The sequence below is a fragment of the Lygodium microphyllum genome, chromosome 1 (genome assembly GCF_053477565.2).
Source record: "Lygodium microphyllum isolate KBCC chromosome 1, Lygodium_microphyllum_v1.1.10, whole genome shotgun sequence".
NCBI lineage: Eukaryota > Viridiplantae > Streptophyta > Polypodiopsida > Schizaeales > Lygodiaceae > Lygodium > Lygodium microphyllum.
In genome coordinates, this window is record NC_141135.1 from 33,976,183 (window position 1) to 33,994,292 (window position 18,110).

At 40.4% G+C, this 18,110-nt stretch overlaps 1 protein-coding gene and 1 pseudogene across 8 annotated transcripts in view; one reads left to right on the forward strand and one right to left on the reverse strand.

Moving 5' to 3' along the window:
- The window catches only part of LOC148040983 (uncharacterized), a 173,265-nt gene that overhangs the window by 26,114 nt on the left and 129,041 nt on the right, over window positions 1–18,110 (forward strand). For 6 of the 8 annotated variants that reach the window (XM_087675302.1, XM_087675323.1, XM_087675297.1 and 3 more), the window contains one exon: window positions 13,424–13,526. The exons of the other annotated variants lie outside the window; for them this stretch is intronic. In XM_087675302.1, the coding sequence (XP_087531428.1) occupies window positions 13,458–13,526 (69 nt within the window). In that variant the 5' untranslated portion in view covers window positions 13,424–13,457. Of the gene's footprint in view, window positions 1–13,423; window positions 13,527–18,110 lie in introns of those variants that run through there. 8 annotated transcript variants of the gene reach the window in all.
- LOC148040984 (secreted RxLR effector protein 161 pseudogene) lies at window positions 3,871–4,383 on the reverse strand (annotated as a pseudogene).

Genomic DNA, 18,110 nt, shown 5'->3' on the forward strand with positions numbered 1-18,110 from the left:
GCGCCCACCCTCTACACGTGATTTCTTGTCCCTCAAGCCTTTCGGCTTTCTTGTAATTATTCTCGTGCCTCCGTTGCACCTCATAATATACATATCGCGTTACCTTGATTCCGTGTCGTGTTACCTTCCGCTGCCCATGACGCGTTACGTTCCGCGTTCCGTGTCGTGTTGAAAAACGCTTCCGCACAACTGTGGGACCGCTGAATAGAGGGTGATCCCTCATGAGGCAGGCTCCACGGGGTGGGTGTTGCCTACCCCATGACGGCTCCAGGGGAGTGTGGTCTCAGTCCCCATCCCCGTTCCCCGTTTCATGTTTCTATGAAACACAAGCTGACCACAAGCTCCCTTTTGAAGATACTCGTAGTTGAGGTGGCAAAATTGAGCATGCCATAGGTCCGAGTCTATGAAGGGAGAAGGAGAGAAATAAAGGCTAATGAAGTCCATATCTTGTAGACTCCATTCTCCTCACGACCTGTTTAAAGAACTTGTTGAGAATACTCCATCAAGAACTCGGAAAGAGTCCTTATCAAGCTCGAATATAAGGCCAAGAGCACAAATCTTGCTCATTGAAAGAAGATGATAACCTCAACTCAACACATAGAGAACTTCTGATGTGTGGGCACCACCTTGTCCATTCGGAACTAGTTGCATATCACCTTTGCCTTTGATTGGGACTAAAGAGCTATCACTAATGAGAATTTTCCCATGCATCGGACGCATATGGGCAATACCATCTGTAGAAGCAGTCATGTGGTAGGAAGTGCCATTATCCACAATCCAATCATGAGGCCGTGGGGCCATCATCGTTGCGTCACACTTTATCTTACTTGGTCTTCTTCTTCTTTCCCTTTTGTTGAGAAGATTGTCATGTCAATGTCTTTGTCTTGGGAGTGTTCTAACCTTTGACTTGTTCCTCCTAATTCAAGACCATCGGAACCAACTTCTCCCACTTTAAGAACGTCTGTTTGCTTTGAAGCAATCAAGGCAGAGTAGATGCATTATATTGGTAATTGCAACAGAAGAGTTGTCGCCATGTCCTTTGATGTAATCGCCTTCTCTGCATTCTGGACGTGCATCTACAATTGCTGAAGCTTATTGATATGCTCCCGCATGGAAGTGGACTTGGACAGATTCAATGTTTGCACCTGTACCTCTAGAGACACCCACTTCATCACGGTCATTTGATTGTACAATTGATCTCATTTCAGCCATACCGCTCGAGCAATAGCCAAATGCTCGATGCGAGTAATCATGGCTGGAATGCAAGAGAGAAATAGGAATGATCGGATGCAGGCATTCAATTTGTCTCAATGTGCATGTACCTTCACCAACTCAGCTTTCTCATCAGCAGAAACCTTGTGACAATCGTAAGACAGTCTATGTTCTCGGTCACAAGCTCCGCCAAATCATAGGACTCCAAGATGGCAAGCATCTTTACTTGCAAGATGTGGTAATTTTCCCCATTGAGCTTTTGATGTGAAGGAAGAGCTGATAACATGGGGACCTTACAGTCCATAATAGCATGAAACTCCACGCCAAACTTGGAAGACATTGTCACCTGAATAATGTATACAAAAACAAAGGTAGGCCCCTTTGACTCCGAAAATGCAGCTTGCTAGGGCTTCCTCTGCTCGTTGGGAATTTGTTTCCATTGCCAGAGGTGATGCAAACTCAATTTTTGCACCAAAAGGCTGAAGACGCAGCCTTTTCTTCTTCCCGAACAGCAAAAACCTGCAAAAAACAAGACTTTCCATATGGATCAGCTTCTAATCCAGTTTCCATTGATTAAAATCCTCATTTGTAATGGTTAGGTTTATGTTATGGGCAACTCCACTTTGTATTCCTAGAATAAACTTCCAGATGTTTCTTTGTTTATGTTTGCTTTAGTTTTGGTTATCCTGGATTTTGGAGAGAAACATGAAACTCTAAACACTCTAGATGTTTGTTTCTACCTTGTAATCTTGGATTTTGGAGAGAACCAAGAAACACCAAAAACTCTAGATGTTTGCTTTGTCTTAGAAATCTTGATTGGAGGAGAGAACCAAGATGTTCCATCCATTTCAGATGTTCTATTTTAGTTTAATATGGGAGTGAATGCCAACCTAGCCAACTCTAGTTGGAGATAAGAATATGATCTCATTGCTTATGCGATGCTACAATGATATCATCTATGATGTCATTACCCCACTTGTCTCACCTACTTATATCTGCCTATATAAGATGCATTAGTGAAGCTCACTTTGCAATCCCATTGCGAATGTCTAGCAATGACAAGAGCATATGATTGTTGAGTGACAATTGTATTAGCTTCAACTTCAATATGAGATTCATTTTCTTTCATTCTTAACTCAAATCTTGTCACTTGGTCTGCCCTTGCTTTGTATCTAATCTTATGCATTTATCTTATGGCTATTTTTGAGTTCCAACCTCCTTAAGTGATTTAGTATGGCATGTGGTTAGTTGAATGTACTCTCATTTCTCCAACAGTCCTTTGCTTTGCCCTTTTGTGCCAAGTTGTAACTTGTCATAAAGAGGTGGCTGCAGGAATGGTGCATTTGCTGAAATTCCACCTTGACCAGCATTAAACATAGCATTTTATGGACTGGCCCCAATCCCATGTGCACCACACATGCGAAGAGCACTGGATGCATTGCCAAACATTCCCGTTTGCGTACCATAGACCATAACAATGTGACTATACATGGATTTTGCATACCACAGCTGCTATTCTTGGTCATATTGACATATGTATTTCATGCATCCTTGGCTGAGCACCAAGTACATTTGTGCCCTGCATACCAAAAGAGCAGTATCTTGACCAAACATAGCATGAAACATGGATGTACCTCTAAAGCATCCTAGATGTTCCACATTTGGATGGATACCTTACTGTCCGAAGAGCATAGTGTTTGTATTTCTAAGATTTCCATGCATATGCAGTCCTTGCCCCAAAGTAAGCATTTGTATTTGCTTATTCGTTACATGGGGTGTATTTTGAGGCTGTGCTGCCCTTACCTTTGGAGATTCATGCTGTCCTAAAGCTTTAGAGGACGACTTCCTCTTTGTCCTCTTGTTTGTGAGAGTGCGCAATGGAAGAAGAAACATGAGAGAGAGAGAGAGAGAGAGAGAGAGAGAGAGAGAGAGAGAGAGAGAGAGAGAGAGAGAGAGACAGAAGATGAAGGAAGAAATACTGCACTGACAGAAGAGGAATGCTGAATACAATGATGAGGACTGATTAGTCCCTGCACGCAGCCCGGAGCATCAGTGAGGCACCAGATCAGGCTGAGATGATGAGGGCAGCACCAGTGACGGATAGTGTCAGAGAGGAGTGTGTTGAAGATAACCTACAAAAGAAGTGAGAGAGTGATCAATGAGGTGGCTATAAATAGCCAACACCCTCCAAATCTGGCTGATTGCTGCAGGAGACTGCTGTAAAAAATGGGAAAGATAATGACAAAAATAACCAGCAGGTGTGGAGCAGTCTAACACTGACCAGAGGTGGAAACCTCCTAATAGACTAGGGAAATGCACAAGAAATGTGCCTAAAATCGGAGAAATGCACACTAAATTGTTAGAGTTCCCATGTCTCGTCAGACTCTGACAGGAGCTCACAACTAGGAGATGAGAGATTGACATGACTAAAGCAAGCAAGCTAACACCCCCTCTTAGATCCTGGGAGTGTTTGAAGACCCAATAACGTCATGTGATGAAGCATAGAAGCCTGAGGCAAAGGCTTCGTGAAGAGATCTGTTGCATTGTCCTTCGTGGGATAGTAGGCCAGTGCTAACTCGGAATCCTCTATCTGCTCTCGAACATAATGATACTGAACCTCAATGTGCTTCATGCAGACATGAAACACTGGGTTATTTGCTAGAGAAGGGCACTTTGGTTGTCCACACGCAGCTCTGTAGGTCCTGTTTGAGGAAAGCCAATCTCCACCATCATGCGATGGAGCCAAACTGCCTCCATGGCAGTAAAACAAAGGGCACGATACTCAGCCTCTGTAGAAGAAAGAGCCACAATAGGCTGCTTCTTATTGCTCCAAGAGATAGCTCCCGATCCAAGGGAGAAAGTATAACCTATAGTGGACCATCTCCAATCTACATCACTTGCCCAATTAGAGTCACTCCATCCAGAAAGAGTAACCTCCTCTCCATACATATGCCGGTCGGACCGAGTCCCCTGTAAATACCAAAGAAAGCGCAAAGCTGCTCTCCAGTGATCTTGGGTAGGAGTCTTTATAAAAGAAGACAACAAAGCCACCACAAAAGAGATGTTTGACCGAGTATGAATAAGCCAGATCAAAGAGCCAACAAGGCACTTGTAACGGGTAGCATCAGTAAGGGGATCTCTTGCTGCCACAAGCTTGGACTCAGGGTCCATGGAGCAAGAAAGAGGCTGACACTCCGCCAAATCAAACTCCGAAAGAAGCTCGGAGATTATCTGTGTTGGGAAATAAAAATGCCATGTGCCATCTGACAGATCTCCAATCCAAGGAAGAAGTGAAGGATTCCAAGATCTGTCATGTCAAACTTCTGTCTCAAAATCTCCGGAGTCCGATCAACTTCCTGTGCAGAGCTCCTAGTGATGATAAGATCATCCATATACAATATAATTAGAACATGTCTATCACCTGCAACCTTGTAGTAAAGGTTGGGGTCATGTACTGCATGATGGAAGCCACTGTGTAAGAAGAATTGATCAATCCTCTACCAAGCCCTGGGAACTTGCTTCAGGCCATAAAGGCCCTTCTGCAACTTGTAGACATAGTCCTCCTTCCCGTGCACAAGAAAACTTGGAGGTTGGGAGACATAAATCTCCTTCTCGAGGACACCATTCAAGAAAGTGGACTTGACGTCCATCTGGTAAACATGCCAATGATTATGGGTAGTGATAGCCAAGATAGCCCAAATAATAGCCATCCGAGCCATAGGTGCGAAAGTCTCAAATCCAAAGTATAGGAGTGTAGTGCATCCAAGTGCCTCTGTAGACCCTCTGGAGAGTCAGCTATCAATACAATGTCATCTGCATACAATAGGAGAGGTATCCAAGTGCTAGCTAGTGAAGCTCCTCTATCTCCTTCCTCTGAAATGTAATTAGCAATCCCATCAATGTACAGGCCAAATAATGTCGGAGAGAGGGGACATCCCTGCTTCACCCTAATGGTGGAGTAAATAGGTGTTGAAAGGCCCTCAGGTGTTCGGACCCTGCCCACAACTCTCTCATACAGTGCCAAAATACCCCAACTGAGCTCTTTCGGTACTCCCATGGCGTGCAATCTATTTATCAGCCTGTCTCTCGGTACTGTGTCAAAGGCTTTGCGGAAGTTCACAAAGCAGTAGTAGGTCCGTCGGCCATGGGCCCTTCCCTCCTCAATGATCGCTCTAAGAGAGAGAGAAAACTCTTGCAAGTAGATACAAATTGAAAGATAGATTGATAATAATAAGTGGGATGATAGTACAAGTGATAGGGCTTGAATATATAGGCTGAGGAATCCACCTAGAGCTTTGACCCTTATTTAATGCTAAGTGGTGTAAAAGGTATTCATACCTAAACACACTTTTTTACACACAATAATGTGTGTTTACACATGAGGATAAATAAATCTAACAAACCCCTGTTCAGATCATGGGTGACTAAACTTGTGACACGAAAAAGGAAAAGGGAAGGTCTTACCTCGAAGAGGCAGTGTCTAATCCTGTACAATGATTTTGGAAAAGGAGATGCATATGTAAGAGAGATACAACACGAGGTAGGTCATGACATGGTCTACCAATAAGCTCAAGGACCCTATGTAAGACATTGTTCAGAGGTGTGTGTGCATGGCTCAGAGGCTAATTAAAAGCCAACATGGCTTAGAGGCATTGGGCACATGAGCAGAGGCCAAATACATGGGTATAGCTTTTGGAATCCACTCAGAGGTCTTTCATGCGCAAAGTGGTTAGAATCCTTCCTGAAACATAGCTCCTTTGTGAATCAGAAGGAAAGAAAATAGAATGAAATACAACTCGTTTTGGATTAAAATCTGGACAGAGAATCCCACACAATTATTTAATAAGTGATGAAAAGGCCTTAGCGTATGTGTGTACATGACTAATGTTTAATTCTGATCACCTAATTACACACACACACACACACACACACACACACACACACACACACATGTATGTATGTATGCATACTTTTTAAAAATTTTATTAGGATAAAAGTCCCCCCTTGATGCTGATCTCGAGGACATTGTGATCAATGTTGATTACTTGCGACGGTGTTGCTAAGCATTGGACGCTTGGCGGATATATATTTTTTAAAAATTTTATTGGGATAAAAGTTCCCCCTTGATGTTGATGTCGAGGACATTGCGATCAATGTCGATCGCTTGCGATGGTGTTGCCAAGCATTGGATGCTTGGCGGATCATTTAACGCATGATGTCAAAGGCGAGTGCTCGGGTAAACTTGACTACGTGGTTGGAGTAAACTTGACTATGTGGTTGGAGGCTTTGATTTGATGGAGAAAGGTGCCAGTGTGAAAAGCCCCAATTTTTATTGGGTAGATGACAAGAAATTTTGATAAAAATAAGAATCCCCAAATTCATGTGAAGAATTCTCGAGAATTTTCAATTAAGATCATATCCGCCTTTTTTTTTGTTTGTGGGGGGGGGGGCGCGGAAAGAGATTTGGGGGTTTTAGAAGAAAGCCCCAAATTCCATGTAAATTGGCCCTAAAAAATTTTGACCTTAATTAATAAGGTTGATCTTAAGAATCTTATCTGTATGATCCAATGTTGGGCTGTTGAAAATATGTGGGCTATGGATGGTGTAAAGATCGTTGACTTGATAGGATGCGACGTGCATGATGCGATTAGAAAGTGTCTTGGGAGTTGTCAGGCAGGTCGAGTTGCACACAAATAGGACACAAGCAAGGTAGGTTATGGAGGGCATCGTATCAGAAGTCTGATGCATTTGCTGCAGATTGGCATTCTATTCTGATGTCGAGCAAATGGCAGGCATCACACGTGGACAAGCAAGTTGAGTCGTCTTCAAAACAACACTTTTAGGCGCATAGCTGGTTGAGAGAACTTAATGGGGTAGTTGTCCTTTTTCTGCTCCTTATTCTTCTTGTTGAACTGGAGTGGCAGCTTGGGCTGTGTGTAAGATGTGACCGGCTGAAGATGTGGCAAGAGTTGGCGAACACACAGGGCTGAGTTATCAAGGCAGCACGAATGTCACAGCTAGTAGCATTTGAACCTGGCTCTAATACCACTGTTGGGTATGGTGGATAGAACTCCATGGAGAGAGAGAGAGAGAGAGAGAGAGAGAGAGAAAACACACAAACTAAAAGATAGATTGATAATACTAAGTGGGATGACAGTACAAGTGATAGGGCCTGAGTATATAGGCTGAGGTATCCACCTACACCTTTGACCCTTATTTAATGCTAAGTGGTGTAAAAGATGTTCACACCTAAACACACACTTATATACACAATAATGTGTGTTCACACACAAGGATAAATAAATCTAACAAAATTTTAATGTTGTATGCCTTGAATCTTGTGTTATGATAGAGAATGGACTCTAATCCCTAAAAAGAGTCAGGCCTTTCCTTGGATTTGAAAGATATGCTCTGAATTACCGTCTTCCTATTGATTGGCTAGTCTCTCTACCAATTCTAGAACTTAGGGCTTTCATTAATGACCACCAACATAAGTCCCCGAATTGCCCCTTGATTCGAGGCACCTTTGGGCACAAACTGTGTCTTTGATACTTGCATGTAGGTTGCTTCAATTGTAGATGAGCAATCCTCTATAAAAAAAGCTGATATTTCTTGGCATGCTTCCCAAGATTGTTGAGAAACCCTAGTTACGACAGTAATCAAGTCTGAGTTTAGCAAAATAATGCTGAATTTCTTCAATCTTGCTGAGATGAGAGAGATGAATAGTAGAAGAGAGAGAAATGTTCAATCTGATGCTAGAGGCATAGTATCCTGAAATGGTATTTCAGATCCCTATTGCTGGTTTTGAAACATATTTGAAACTCCGAAACTTCGAAATGTGTTTTGGGATCTATCTTTTATTTTTGGGTTCGTGACAAAAAGGTTTTTTTTGGGGGGGAGAGGCTTTGAACTTTGCCAACATGTGTTTCAACTTTTAGCCGACAAACAATGTGTTTTAGTTCTCAACCTTCAATTCTAGCCTTCAAAAAACACATTTATTGCATGTGTTTGCATGTCTATTTCTTTCATTAGAGCCATTTATAGTGAGAGGATGGAAGTAGTTACATAAAGATTTGCATAAGTAAGAAGGTAGTACTAACTCTCAACTCTTGCTAGCAACTGGTAACTACTAAATAGTGACACGAAGGCTTGCAACCCTCAACTTGTTAGAGTTCTTTTGATGTAAAAAATGGAGACAAGACGAAGACAAGTTCATGTGACATGAGGGCTTGGAGTTTTGTATAAAATTTGAGTAAGTGATGTTATGTGCATTGATATGTTAAAGTACCTATGTATGGATTTAATGCTAAAATTTGAACCTCCTCCCCCCTTTTTTATTGTCCCTATTGCTGAAACTCCCCTATACTAAGGAGGGAAGTACCAACAATTTTCGCTTGCTGCCTAGAGAAAGAAAAATGCTGTCACCTGCTGTCCAAGAGAGGGAATGTTAGTCACCTGCTGATCTGGATCCCTTGAATGCTGTTGCCTACTTGGACAGCCTCTCAATGTTGTTGCCTGCTGTAAAACCTGCTCTACCAGCCTTGAGCTCACCTCCATGAGCAGTCACCCAGCTTGGATGCACTCTCTCAGACCTTCAGCCAGCCAGCCTAGATTGGCTCCCCATAGGCTGTTCTAGCTTTGCATGGCATGTTTGGTCTGAATTTTCAGCAATAATTAGCTGTGGAAAACAAAAATTGCTTGGCCCAGCCACAAATTGGCCATTGCCTATCTACAATTTAAAATGCCAAGCCCTGTGGACTTGAAAGTGTCCAAATTTTCATTAACCTTAGTCCTTGACATTGAATGTTTAATCTTACTAACCTCCATGACACCACAAATTATTTCCAAGAAGAGGCAAATTCTATAGTGCTTGACCTCTTGAGATTCTATGTATTTGAACATAAGTCACAATGGAAGTTGTATTTGCCTTTGGTAGAGTCTGCATATAATAACACCTTGTATAGTTCCACTGGCAAAGGTTCGTTTGAGGTTGTGGAAGGTGGCAAGAAATTGCCCCCTATTTTGCGCATAGAGGACAAGATCTTTGAGGCTGATCGGTAAGTGGAAAACATGGATGCAACCTATGCAAAGGTTACGTATGCTCTTCAGAGGTCTCAAGTGAAGCAAAAGAAGGCAATTGATCGTCATAGACATGCTTTGCAGTTTGCAGAAGGCGATTATGTGTTGCTGCGTTTTAACATTTTGGTACCTAAGCAGATTTTGGCACGTAAATAGAGAAGGATTAGAGGTAAAGATTCCAAAAGAGATTTGGTGAAGTTTGAGAACTATTGACCAATGGATGCTAAGTGGATGGAAGAGGATGGCTTGATAGACCATTCTCAGCTATTGTAGCTTTACCTCGAGGCTTTTCGTTAGAGCCAACATTGGATCGGGCTGGTTTAGCAAAGCAAGGGTCTAAAGCATTGCCTGATGCTCAAGGGGGAGGTAGCACTTCCACTCCTTCGGTGATGGAAAACTCTCATGTATAGTGGATCTTGGATGTATTTAGCATGCATGGAAGATAGTGTGTTGATAGTTTGTTTGCCACGAGGTCACGATTTAGTGTACTAGTCATTGTAGTTTGTACATAGATGGATGCGGTTTTTATTGCAGTTTTGAAACCATACGTTTGCATCAGTTTGACATCATTTTGAGATCAATTTGTGATCATCATATGATCCGATGATGATAAGTTTATGATCAATTCTCAGTGGTATTCAGTTGGTTCTATGGACAATAGTATGTTTAATGAATGCCATTGATAGTTCAGCCATGGTTTGTGCTTAGTTTATGCTTTACTATGGTTGGTTAGCCAAAACAGTTGAGAAATATAATAAATAGATGCATCTTGTGAGTTTTTGGCAACAAGTTTGGACTCTTTTTCAGTTATATGTTGTTTTTATTTTGGCTGGAAATTTTCAGCAAGTCTTTGGCAGTAGAATAGCTAAGTAGCAATGGCAAATGTTGTTTTGACTATGATGCCTTATGGAAATTCTAGAGTAGTATACTTTTCTTTGCCACATTGTAGTCTGTCAAAAGACACAAACATGGTAGTGTGAAAACACACTATGTAGGTACTATGCTTGAACTTGATGTTAAGCTTAAATGTCTTGTTACTTGCTTCAAGTTTGCAAGATTTCCCCTCCTTATTGATTTGTTGGTCTAGTTAGGCAGTAGTCTTGAGTGGCAAGAGCTCAAGTTAGCTTGAGAAAGTGTAAAGGATGAAATTTGGAGCTTTGGCTATGGAGTCTGGATTAGGGTTTTTGACCCAGGCCTGGTTTTTTGCTTAGTGTGCATTGTTTACTCAATCATTCCAAGAAATTTTTATATGAGATTGAAGCTTGATTAATGGGCTTCAAAATCCCTATGGAGTTGGGTAAGATTGCGTTGTGTACACAAGGAAAAAAACGGCCCACCGATTAGGACTGCGCCTGTTTGTAGTAAAGATTCACCAAAATTTCCACCTCCAACGGCTAGATTGCTGTAAAACTTGGAGCAAAGCTGAGAAATGGTTGGAGAAAGAGAGAAAATGCTGTAGAGAGAGAAAATTCAGAGACTTGTCACGAGAATTTGGTGAAATTGAGTTGCTAGTCTGATTTTCCAGCCCTAAATGGATTCATCAATAGCAAAGGGGACATCAAAGGCTAAGAAAGTGCATCAACCACAATCACCAACTTCCCTTGGTTAAGAATATGCAGTGGCCTTTACCAAAATGGTCTCCAATGGCTAGGAAATGGCCCCAAAAGCAAGCATCAATAGTCTGACACCTCTTCAACAGCTCCAAAATGCAAAATCAAGATTTCCTTCTCCCTTCAGCCCCAATTTAGCTTTCCTAAACTTGCATGGGCAAGTTTCGCCAACTGGCACCCTTCTAAACTGAATTTGCAGTATTATCCAGTCCATAAAATATTTTTTTTGATAAATTGTAATGATTAATATAGTAATTATTTCTATGCCCATAAAAATAATCTCATTAGTCAATAATTAAATGGGCTAGGCCAATTTTTTCCCAAGTATTTTGAAGCACTTATTAGCCTTAGACTAGCATTAATTAGTTAATTAATGCCATGTCTCTAATGTCTGCACGGACATCTATGGCTAATTAAAGTGTTCTAGGCCAATATCTAACACTAGAAGCCACCTAGAATCCAGTAAACATAACTTGTTACAAATTTTGCCTTTGGCACGAGCTTATATTTTGGGGTCCTTGACCGGCTACTTTGAAATAACTTGCTTGCATATTACATGTGCATCTCACATTTTCACATTTGATTATTAAATTAAGCAATTGCTAAGCAAGCATTCAAATTTCACATCCCGTAATAAACCTCCCCCTTGAAATTCTTGCAATCGTCCTTTTTTACAACAAAAATTAGGGTTTGACAGCCACCTCAAGAGGTGTTTAAGTTCAAAGGCTTTGGACTTGAATTTTCAGAGCTCAAATTAGTGCATTTTAGGAGGATTCAAGAGACAAGCCAGTCAACATTGAATTTGGGGCCAATTTATTTCCCAAGGAGCACAGTGTGATGGCCAAAACAGTGACAAGCTGTCTTAAAGCAGCAATTTCAGCAGAATCTCAAAAAAGCGAGTGGCTAAATATGAAACACCTCAAGAGGATGATGAATGTGCTTTGATACCACTGCTGGACGAGGGAGAATCGAAGGTCTCTCTCATATAGACAACCACACACTGTGTAGATAACCAATTTATGCGAGAGTACAAGAGTAAGAGTACTAAAAGTACTCTAGTCCCAAGGCTAAAAGCCAAACACGCATGTGTGGTCACACATGGAAACAATGCTTGTCCAGCCAAGCTAAAGCCCGTGTATGAGACGACTCCGCATTTCAACTGCTAGAGGTAGGTGTAAAGACAACAATATGATACCAAGTTGTTAGGCATACTTGAGTCTAGACAAAGGGGAATTCTGTAGCAAACCCTCCTTTGGATTAGCAAGGACCAAATTGGAGAATGATAGCTATCAACTCACTCCTCAGCAGATGAGGTAGTATACAAGGGAAGGAAAGGCTCATTTACAAATGTAGGAGTAACCAAAAAAGATTGCTTCCAATGTTAGGAAAAGGGACATATAACTTTTAGTCATGTCCAAGTATGTCAAATGTAACTTTAGATTGTTTTTCATCTTTGGTCTTGGACATGTGCAGCTCCATTTGCATTGGGAGAAGTTGAGTTCCTATCTTTGAAGAAGAAAGAGCACCCATTTCATGTCTTGAACACAGTTGCATCGTTCAACAATACACCTGTAGTTTATCTGTTTTTCCTATTTTATCAGCCCCTTATGATCACATCTGTTAAGGCTTACAATGAACTTATAACGAAAATGGGTCCTATATGATTCAGGAATAATGGAAGAAGTAAAATAAAGATGCCAAGCATTCAGGATAAAAAGAGTAATGCCCAACACCTTAGTGGGGTCACAACTGCCTGCCTCCAAAGAAAGAAAAAAGAAAATACAAAACACTTTTCCCCCTCTTGCTCTTTCCCTTTCAGAGGAGTATTTGCTTCTTTGATTGCTAGTCCAGCATAAAGTGATACTTTTGTTTAGAAAACTGCTGCAGATCTCCTACTGTTCAGAAAATGAAAGATTAGCTGCTTGAGTGATTTGTTGACTTGAAAAGGAAAAAGTTTAGATTTGTTAGCTGGAACTCTAGCTTTGTGACCAATGAAACACTGAAGCCTTCCCATTAGCATGTTGTGCAAACACCTACACTACAATTTGCTGCCCTTACAGCTTCCAAACTTGTAGCTCTGATATGAAGTAAAAGAGTAAACTTATCTTATGGACAATATTATGTTGCATCCAATGTTGCTGCATGCTCACCTCAATCTGTAACTCTTAAAGCCCCCAAAACGAATCTTCTGCTTGCACACCGCAATTCACTGTCCACTTGCTTTTTCATAGCAAATCCTACTCAAAAACAGCATTGTAAACCTGATTTTTACATCCATACCCAATGTATATATATCTTCGATGTTGCGCAATGTGTTTGTTTCCTTGATCTTGCAACTATTTCAGCACAGAAAACGAGGTCAAAGAGGTTCATACTGTAAAACAATCAGAAGAAGTGATGGCTAACTAGTCCACTTGCTTTTGAAGGTTCACAATCTAATGAAGTTTCTAAATTTAGAATGGCTAATATAGGAAGATTGAGCTTTCCTTGTTGTCCCTCTTACTTCGTTTCTTTTTTCATAGCTTGGTTGCCAGATAGTTTCATCAGACTCACAGCATGGTAGAAAAGGAAGCCGACTCTGTAGAAATGGAGATGACAGATCGACTTTTGTATCAGCTGGTTCGGGTACAGTGGTCACTGGTTGTAAACTTTCTTTGTTAGTAGCAGTCTTACTTTTGTGTGTGATCTTTTTCTACATAAGCAAGAGTGAGCATTTATATTGTATTATTTTGCTTCTTTTGTTATAGCAGTTCATCTTTAAACTTTCTTACAGTTAGAATTATCTGAATTGCTGACAAACAGAATGATTTTTTACAATTAATGAGTAGTTCTGGCATGTGATTAACTTTATTCATGGCAAAAACCAAACAATTTACATAATTTTATGAACGCACCTACAAATTCTATTGCAGTCTTCCTAGTGTAAGGACAGTTTCTGTCCTGTGACTTAAGAACCAGGGCACAACAAAGCATTCATAGCCTTGCTTCGTGAAGTAAGGCAAGGAGATGATGGGCATTATCATTGTAAAAATCTGGATGTCTAGAAGTTGTCCGTTTGCTTCTAATGCACTAGGGAAGTGCTCAAGCGACTTTAGAATTGAGACCTGTAGATAAATCAGGGAGGTTGTGAACTTACAAAATGAATGAAACCAGCCTCCTGTTAAAGAAGGCAGTCTTAGTAAAGGCTCTTCCTTTTCCTTGTTAAGCATCCATGCACATAGAGGGTCTGAGAGGAGTTGTTCACAATATAGCTTGTGATCACCTAGTGGGGGAACATTAGGAACTATGTATGTTGTGCCATTTTCTCAGGAGTCTAGTCATATATTGTAATTTGTCTGGCCAACTTTTTGGGCTGGATCCACTTATGTTGTATTTGACTACATAGGCACCGTTGTCTACATTTGATATCTAGCACTTGTTCCTTCATTCTATCTTCGTACCACTCTCATTTTCAATGCACTTCGCACATGCAAGGGCTATGTGCACATGGGCATTCATACCTGCTCAGCTTGTTTTGTGGCTTGGTGTTCACTTTGCTCATTCTTGCATCTTGCTTGTGTACACTATTATAAGTACAACCTCATGAAAATTTTGGATATGCGGCCAAACTCGATAGGCATTTTCTATCACATGCTTTATTCGTAGAATGGATGCGATTCTAAGCTCTATGGACTATATGGGTTTTCCTTAATTACATCATCTTCCATGCCAAGCATATTGATGGCAACATTTAGATGGTAATTAAATATCTTAGTAATTGGATTAGTAGCAACTTTATTTGTTCTTTCACTATGTCAGACGTAGATGTTCCCTTACAAGGAGGTACTCATCTTTGTACTTAAAGCTAATAGAATAGTGGTCTACACCAAAAAAGGGGTGTAGGTATATGTGTGTGTTTGTGTACGTATTTCTTTTTTAATAGACTTTTTCAAGAAGTCTATTCCTGTTAGATTACGGGAACAGATTTCTTGAGACTGATGGAAGCACGAGTGTTCTTCACCTCCTAGCCACGCCTAGATAAGTGCTGGCCTTCAAGCTTATCTCTTTGCCAGCCGTCAACTAGCTGGAGTCCTACTATTTCTGGACTCCCTTACTCTCTAGGCTCCCCTTGACCCCGTTCGGGCGCCCAAGAGCCCGGACGGTCCTTCTCGTGTATGTTCCCCTAAATTTACCTTAATGTAACATTAAATATTCCTTTTAATGTCACATTCCACACTTATGACCTTAATGTGACATTAAATATCACTTTTAATGTCACATTAATGTCACATTTCCTTCCCCTTAAGAATCGGTTTCGTCCTCGAAAATGATACTTGGAAGGTCTAACTGTAAATCGGGAAACCTTTTCTTTAAAATACTTACTCGCTCCCATGTTGAGCTTTCTTCTGAACAATCTTTCCACTTAACCAAACATTCTTGATAAATAGTATTCCTCGTTCGTCTATTACGAACATTTAATATTTTTTCTGGTTCATGTGGATTAGATTGGTCATAGAATAACTCCTCAATATCATCATTTAAGATTAGATTATCCAAATCACCCAGCTTCTTCCTTAATTTGCTTACATGAAAAACTGGATGTATTTTACTACCAGTAGGTAGTTGGAGCTTGTAAGCCAATTCTCCCACCCTTTTAAGTATTATGAAAGGACCACAATACCTTGGTGAAAGCTTTGGACAATGTCCCTTTTTCATAGTTTTAGTTTGTTCAGGCACCTTAAGATAGACCAATTCTCCTTCTTCAAAGGAGATGTCTCTTCGGTGAGGATCTGTATATGCTCTAGCTCGACTTTGAGCCTTTTTAATATTTTCTTGAGCAAATTTTAACATACTATTCATATCCTCCAAAAAGTCTTTAGCTGCCTGAACCTTTTCCTTATGCAGTCCTACTGCAAAAGGAGCTCTGGGCTGAAACCCATACATCAACATAAATGGACTATATCCAGTGGAAGAGTGTTTGGCACTGTTATATGCAAACTCTGCTATCGGTAAATACTCTTCCCAATTAGTTTGCCTTTTGCTTACATATGCCCTAAGCATATCTTCAAGAATTTGGTTAACCCTTTCAGTTTGCCTATCTGTTTGCAGATGATCCGCCGTACTCATGCTAAGTTTAGTATCCAATTTCCTAAATACCGCACGCCAAAAATGGCTATCAAATTTTCTATCCCGATCAGAAATTATATTTGCCGGAAGGCCATACAATTGGTATATGTTCTCTACGAACAATCTAGCCAATTCTGGTGTTTTAACATCAGTTGAAGTTGGAATAAACCTAGCCATTTTGGTTAACCTATCCACAATTACCCACACAGAGTCGTGCCCCCTCTGTGTTCTAGGTAAAGCAACAATAAAATCCATGGAGATACTCTCCCATTTTCCCGAAGGAATTTCTAATGGATGAAGAAGTCCTCCCATTTTTAATTTTTCAGCTTTATTAACCTGGCATTTATTACATTTGACCACATAGTCAAGGACGTCCTTATTCATTCCAGGCCAATAGAACTGCCTTTTAATAAGACTATAAGTCTTATTAACTCCTGGATGTCCCGCACTAGGGGTATCATGACACTCAAAGAGTATCTGGCGCCTTATTTCTATATCTTTCGGGACACATACCCTATCCTTGTAGAGTAAATAACCATTATCAATGGTGAAATTATTCCACTTGAATCCAGTTTGAGCAACCCCTGATGCTCCATTTCCTAGTTGAACATCCTCAGATATTCCTTCCTCAGTAGAAACACTTTCATTTGGATCCCCATTTTTTATTGCTTCCCATATGTTGGAATATGCCGGATCAACCTGGCATTTCCCTTTTAAAGATTCAAGCAAGCTGGAAGTGAACTGAGTAAAACTCAATTCATTAATGATGGGCATTCTGCTGAGTGCATCAGCTACTATATTATACTTTCCTTTTCTATATCTTATTTCATAGTCGAACTCTTGGAGGAGTTCGGCCCATCTGGCTTTACGCCCATGTAAATCTGGTTGATCATTAAGCCACTTAATGCTTTCATGATCCGATAAAATCAAAAGTTTGGCACCATACAAATAATGCCTCCATTTCTTCATTGCATGTACTATTGCATACAGCTCCCTCTCATAAACAGAATAATTCTGTTTTGCACGATCTAATTTCTTGCTTTCAAAAGCAACTGGTCGACCTTCTTGTAATAAGACCGCGCCTATTGCCTTGTCACTGCCATCAGCTTCAACCACAAATGGTTTATTGGGATCCACTATTAATAATACTGGAGCTGTAGCAATAGCTACCTTAAGTTTTTGAAAACTTTCATTTTGGTCTGTTCCCCAATTAAAACTTTTCCCTTTCCCTTTAAGTTGGTCTGTCATTGGAACAGCTATTTTGGCATAATCTCGAATGAATCTACGATAAAATCCAGATAAACCTAGGAAGATCTGCAGCTCTTCCAGGTTCCGTGGAGGTGGCCATTCAATAATTGCCCTTACTTTTTCTGGATCCATGTTGATTCCCTCTTTCGAGATTATATGCCCTAGATATTTGACCTCTTATGCAAAGAATTCACATTTAGTTTTCTTCGCATAAAGGGAATGTGTTCTTAACAGTTGGAATACTAATAATAAGTGTTCCAAATGTTCTTCTCTTGATTTACTAAAGATCAAGATATCATCCAAAAAGACTACTACAAAATGTCCTAGATAGGGCCGTAAAACACTATTCATCAGCTTCATAAAAGTAGCTGGTGCATTAGTGAGACCAAAAGGCATCACTAAAAAATCATAATGCCCGTATCTAATACGAAATGATGTTTTGGAAATATCTTGTGCCTTAATTCTTATTTGGTGATAACCTGATCTTAAGTCTATCTTTGTGAAGAATTTTGCCCCTTGTAATTGATCAAAAAGATCTTCCATTCTGGACATAGGAAATTTATTCTTCACCGTTATTTTATTAAGTGCTCTATAGTCAACATAAAGTCGCATAGAACCATCTTTTTTCTTTACCAATAAAATTGGTGAAGCCCATGGTGAATTACTGGGTTGAATAAACCCTTTATCCAGGTAATCCTTAATTTGTCTCTCAACTTCTTGATGCTGTGTTTCACTTAACCTATATGGTGGTTTTGAAATTGGGTGTGTATCCTTATTTATATCAATTGGGTGATTTATTTCACCCCTATCTGGTGGAAGGCCACTAGGTAAATCAGAAGGAAACACATCTTTAAA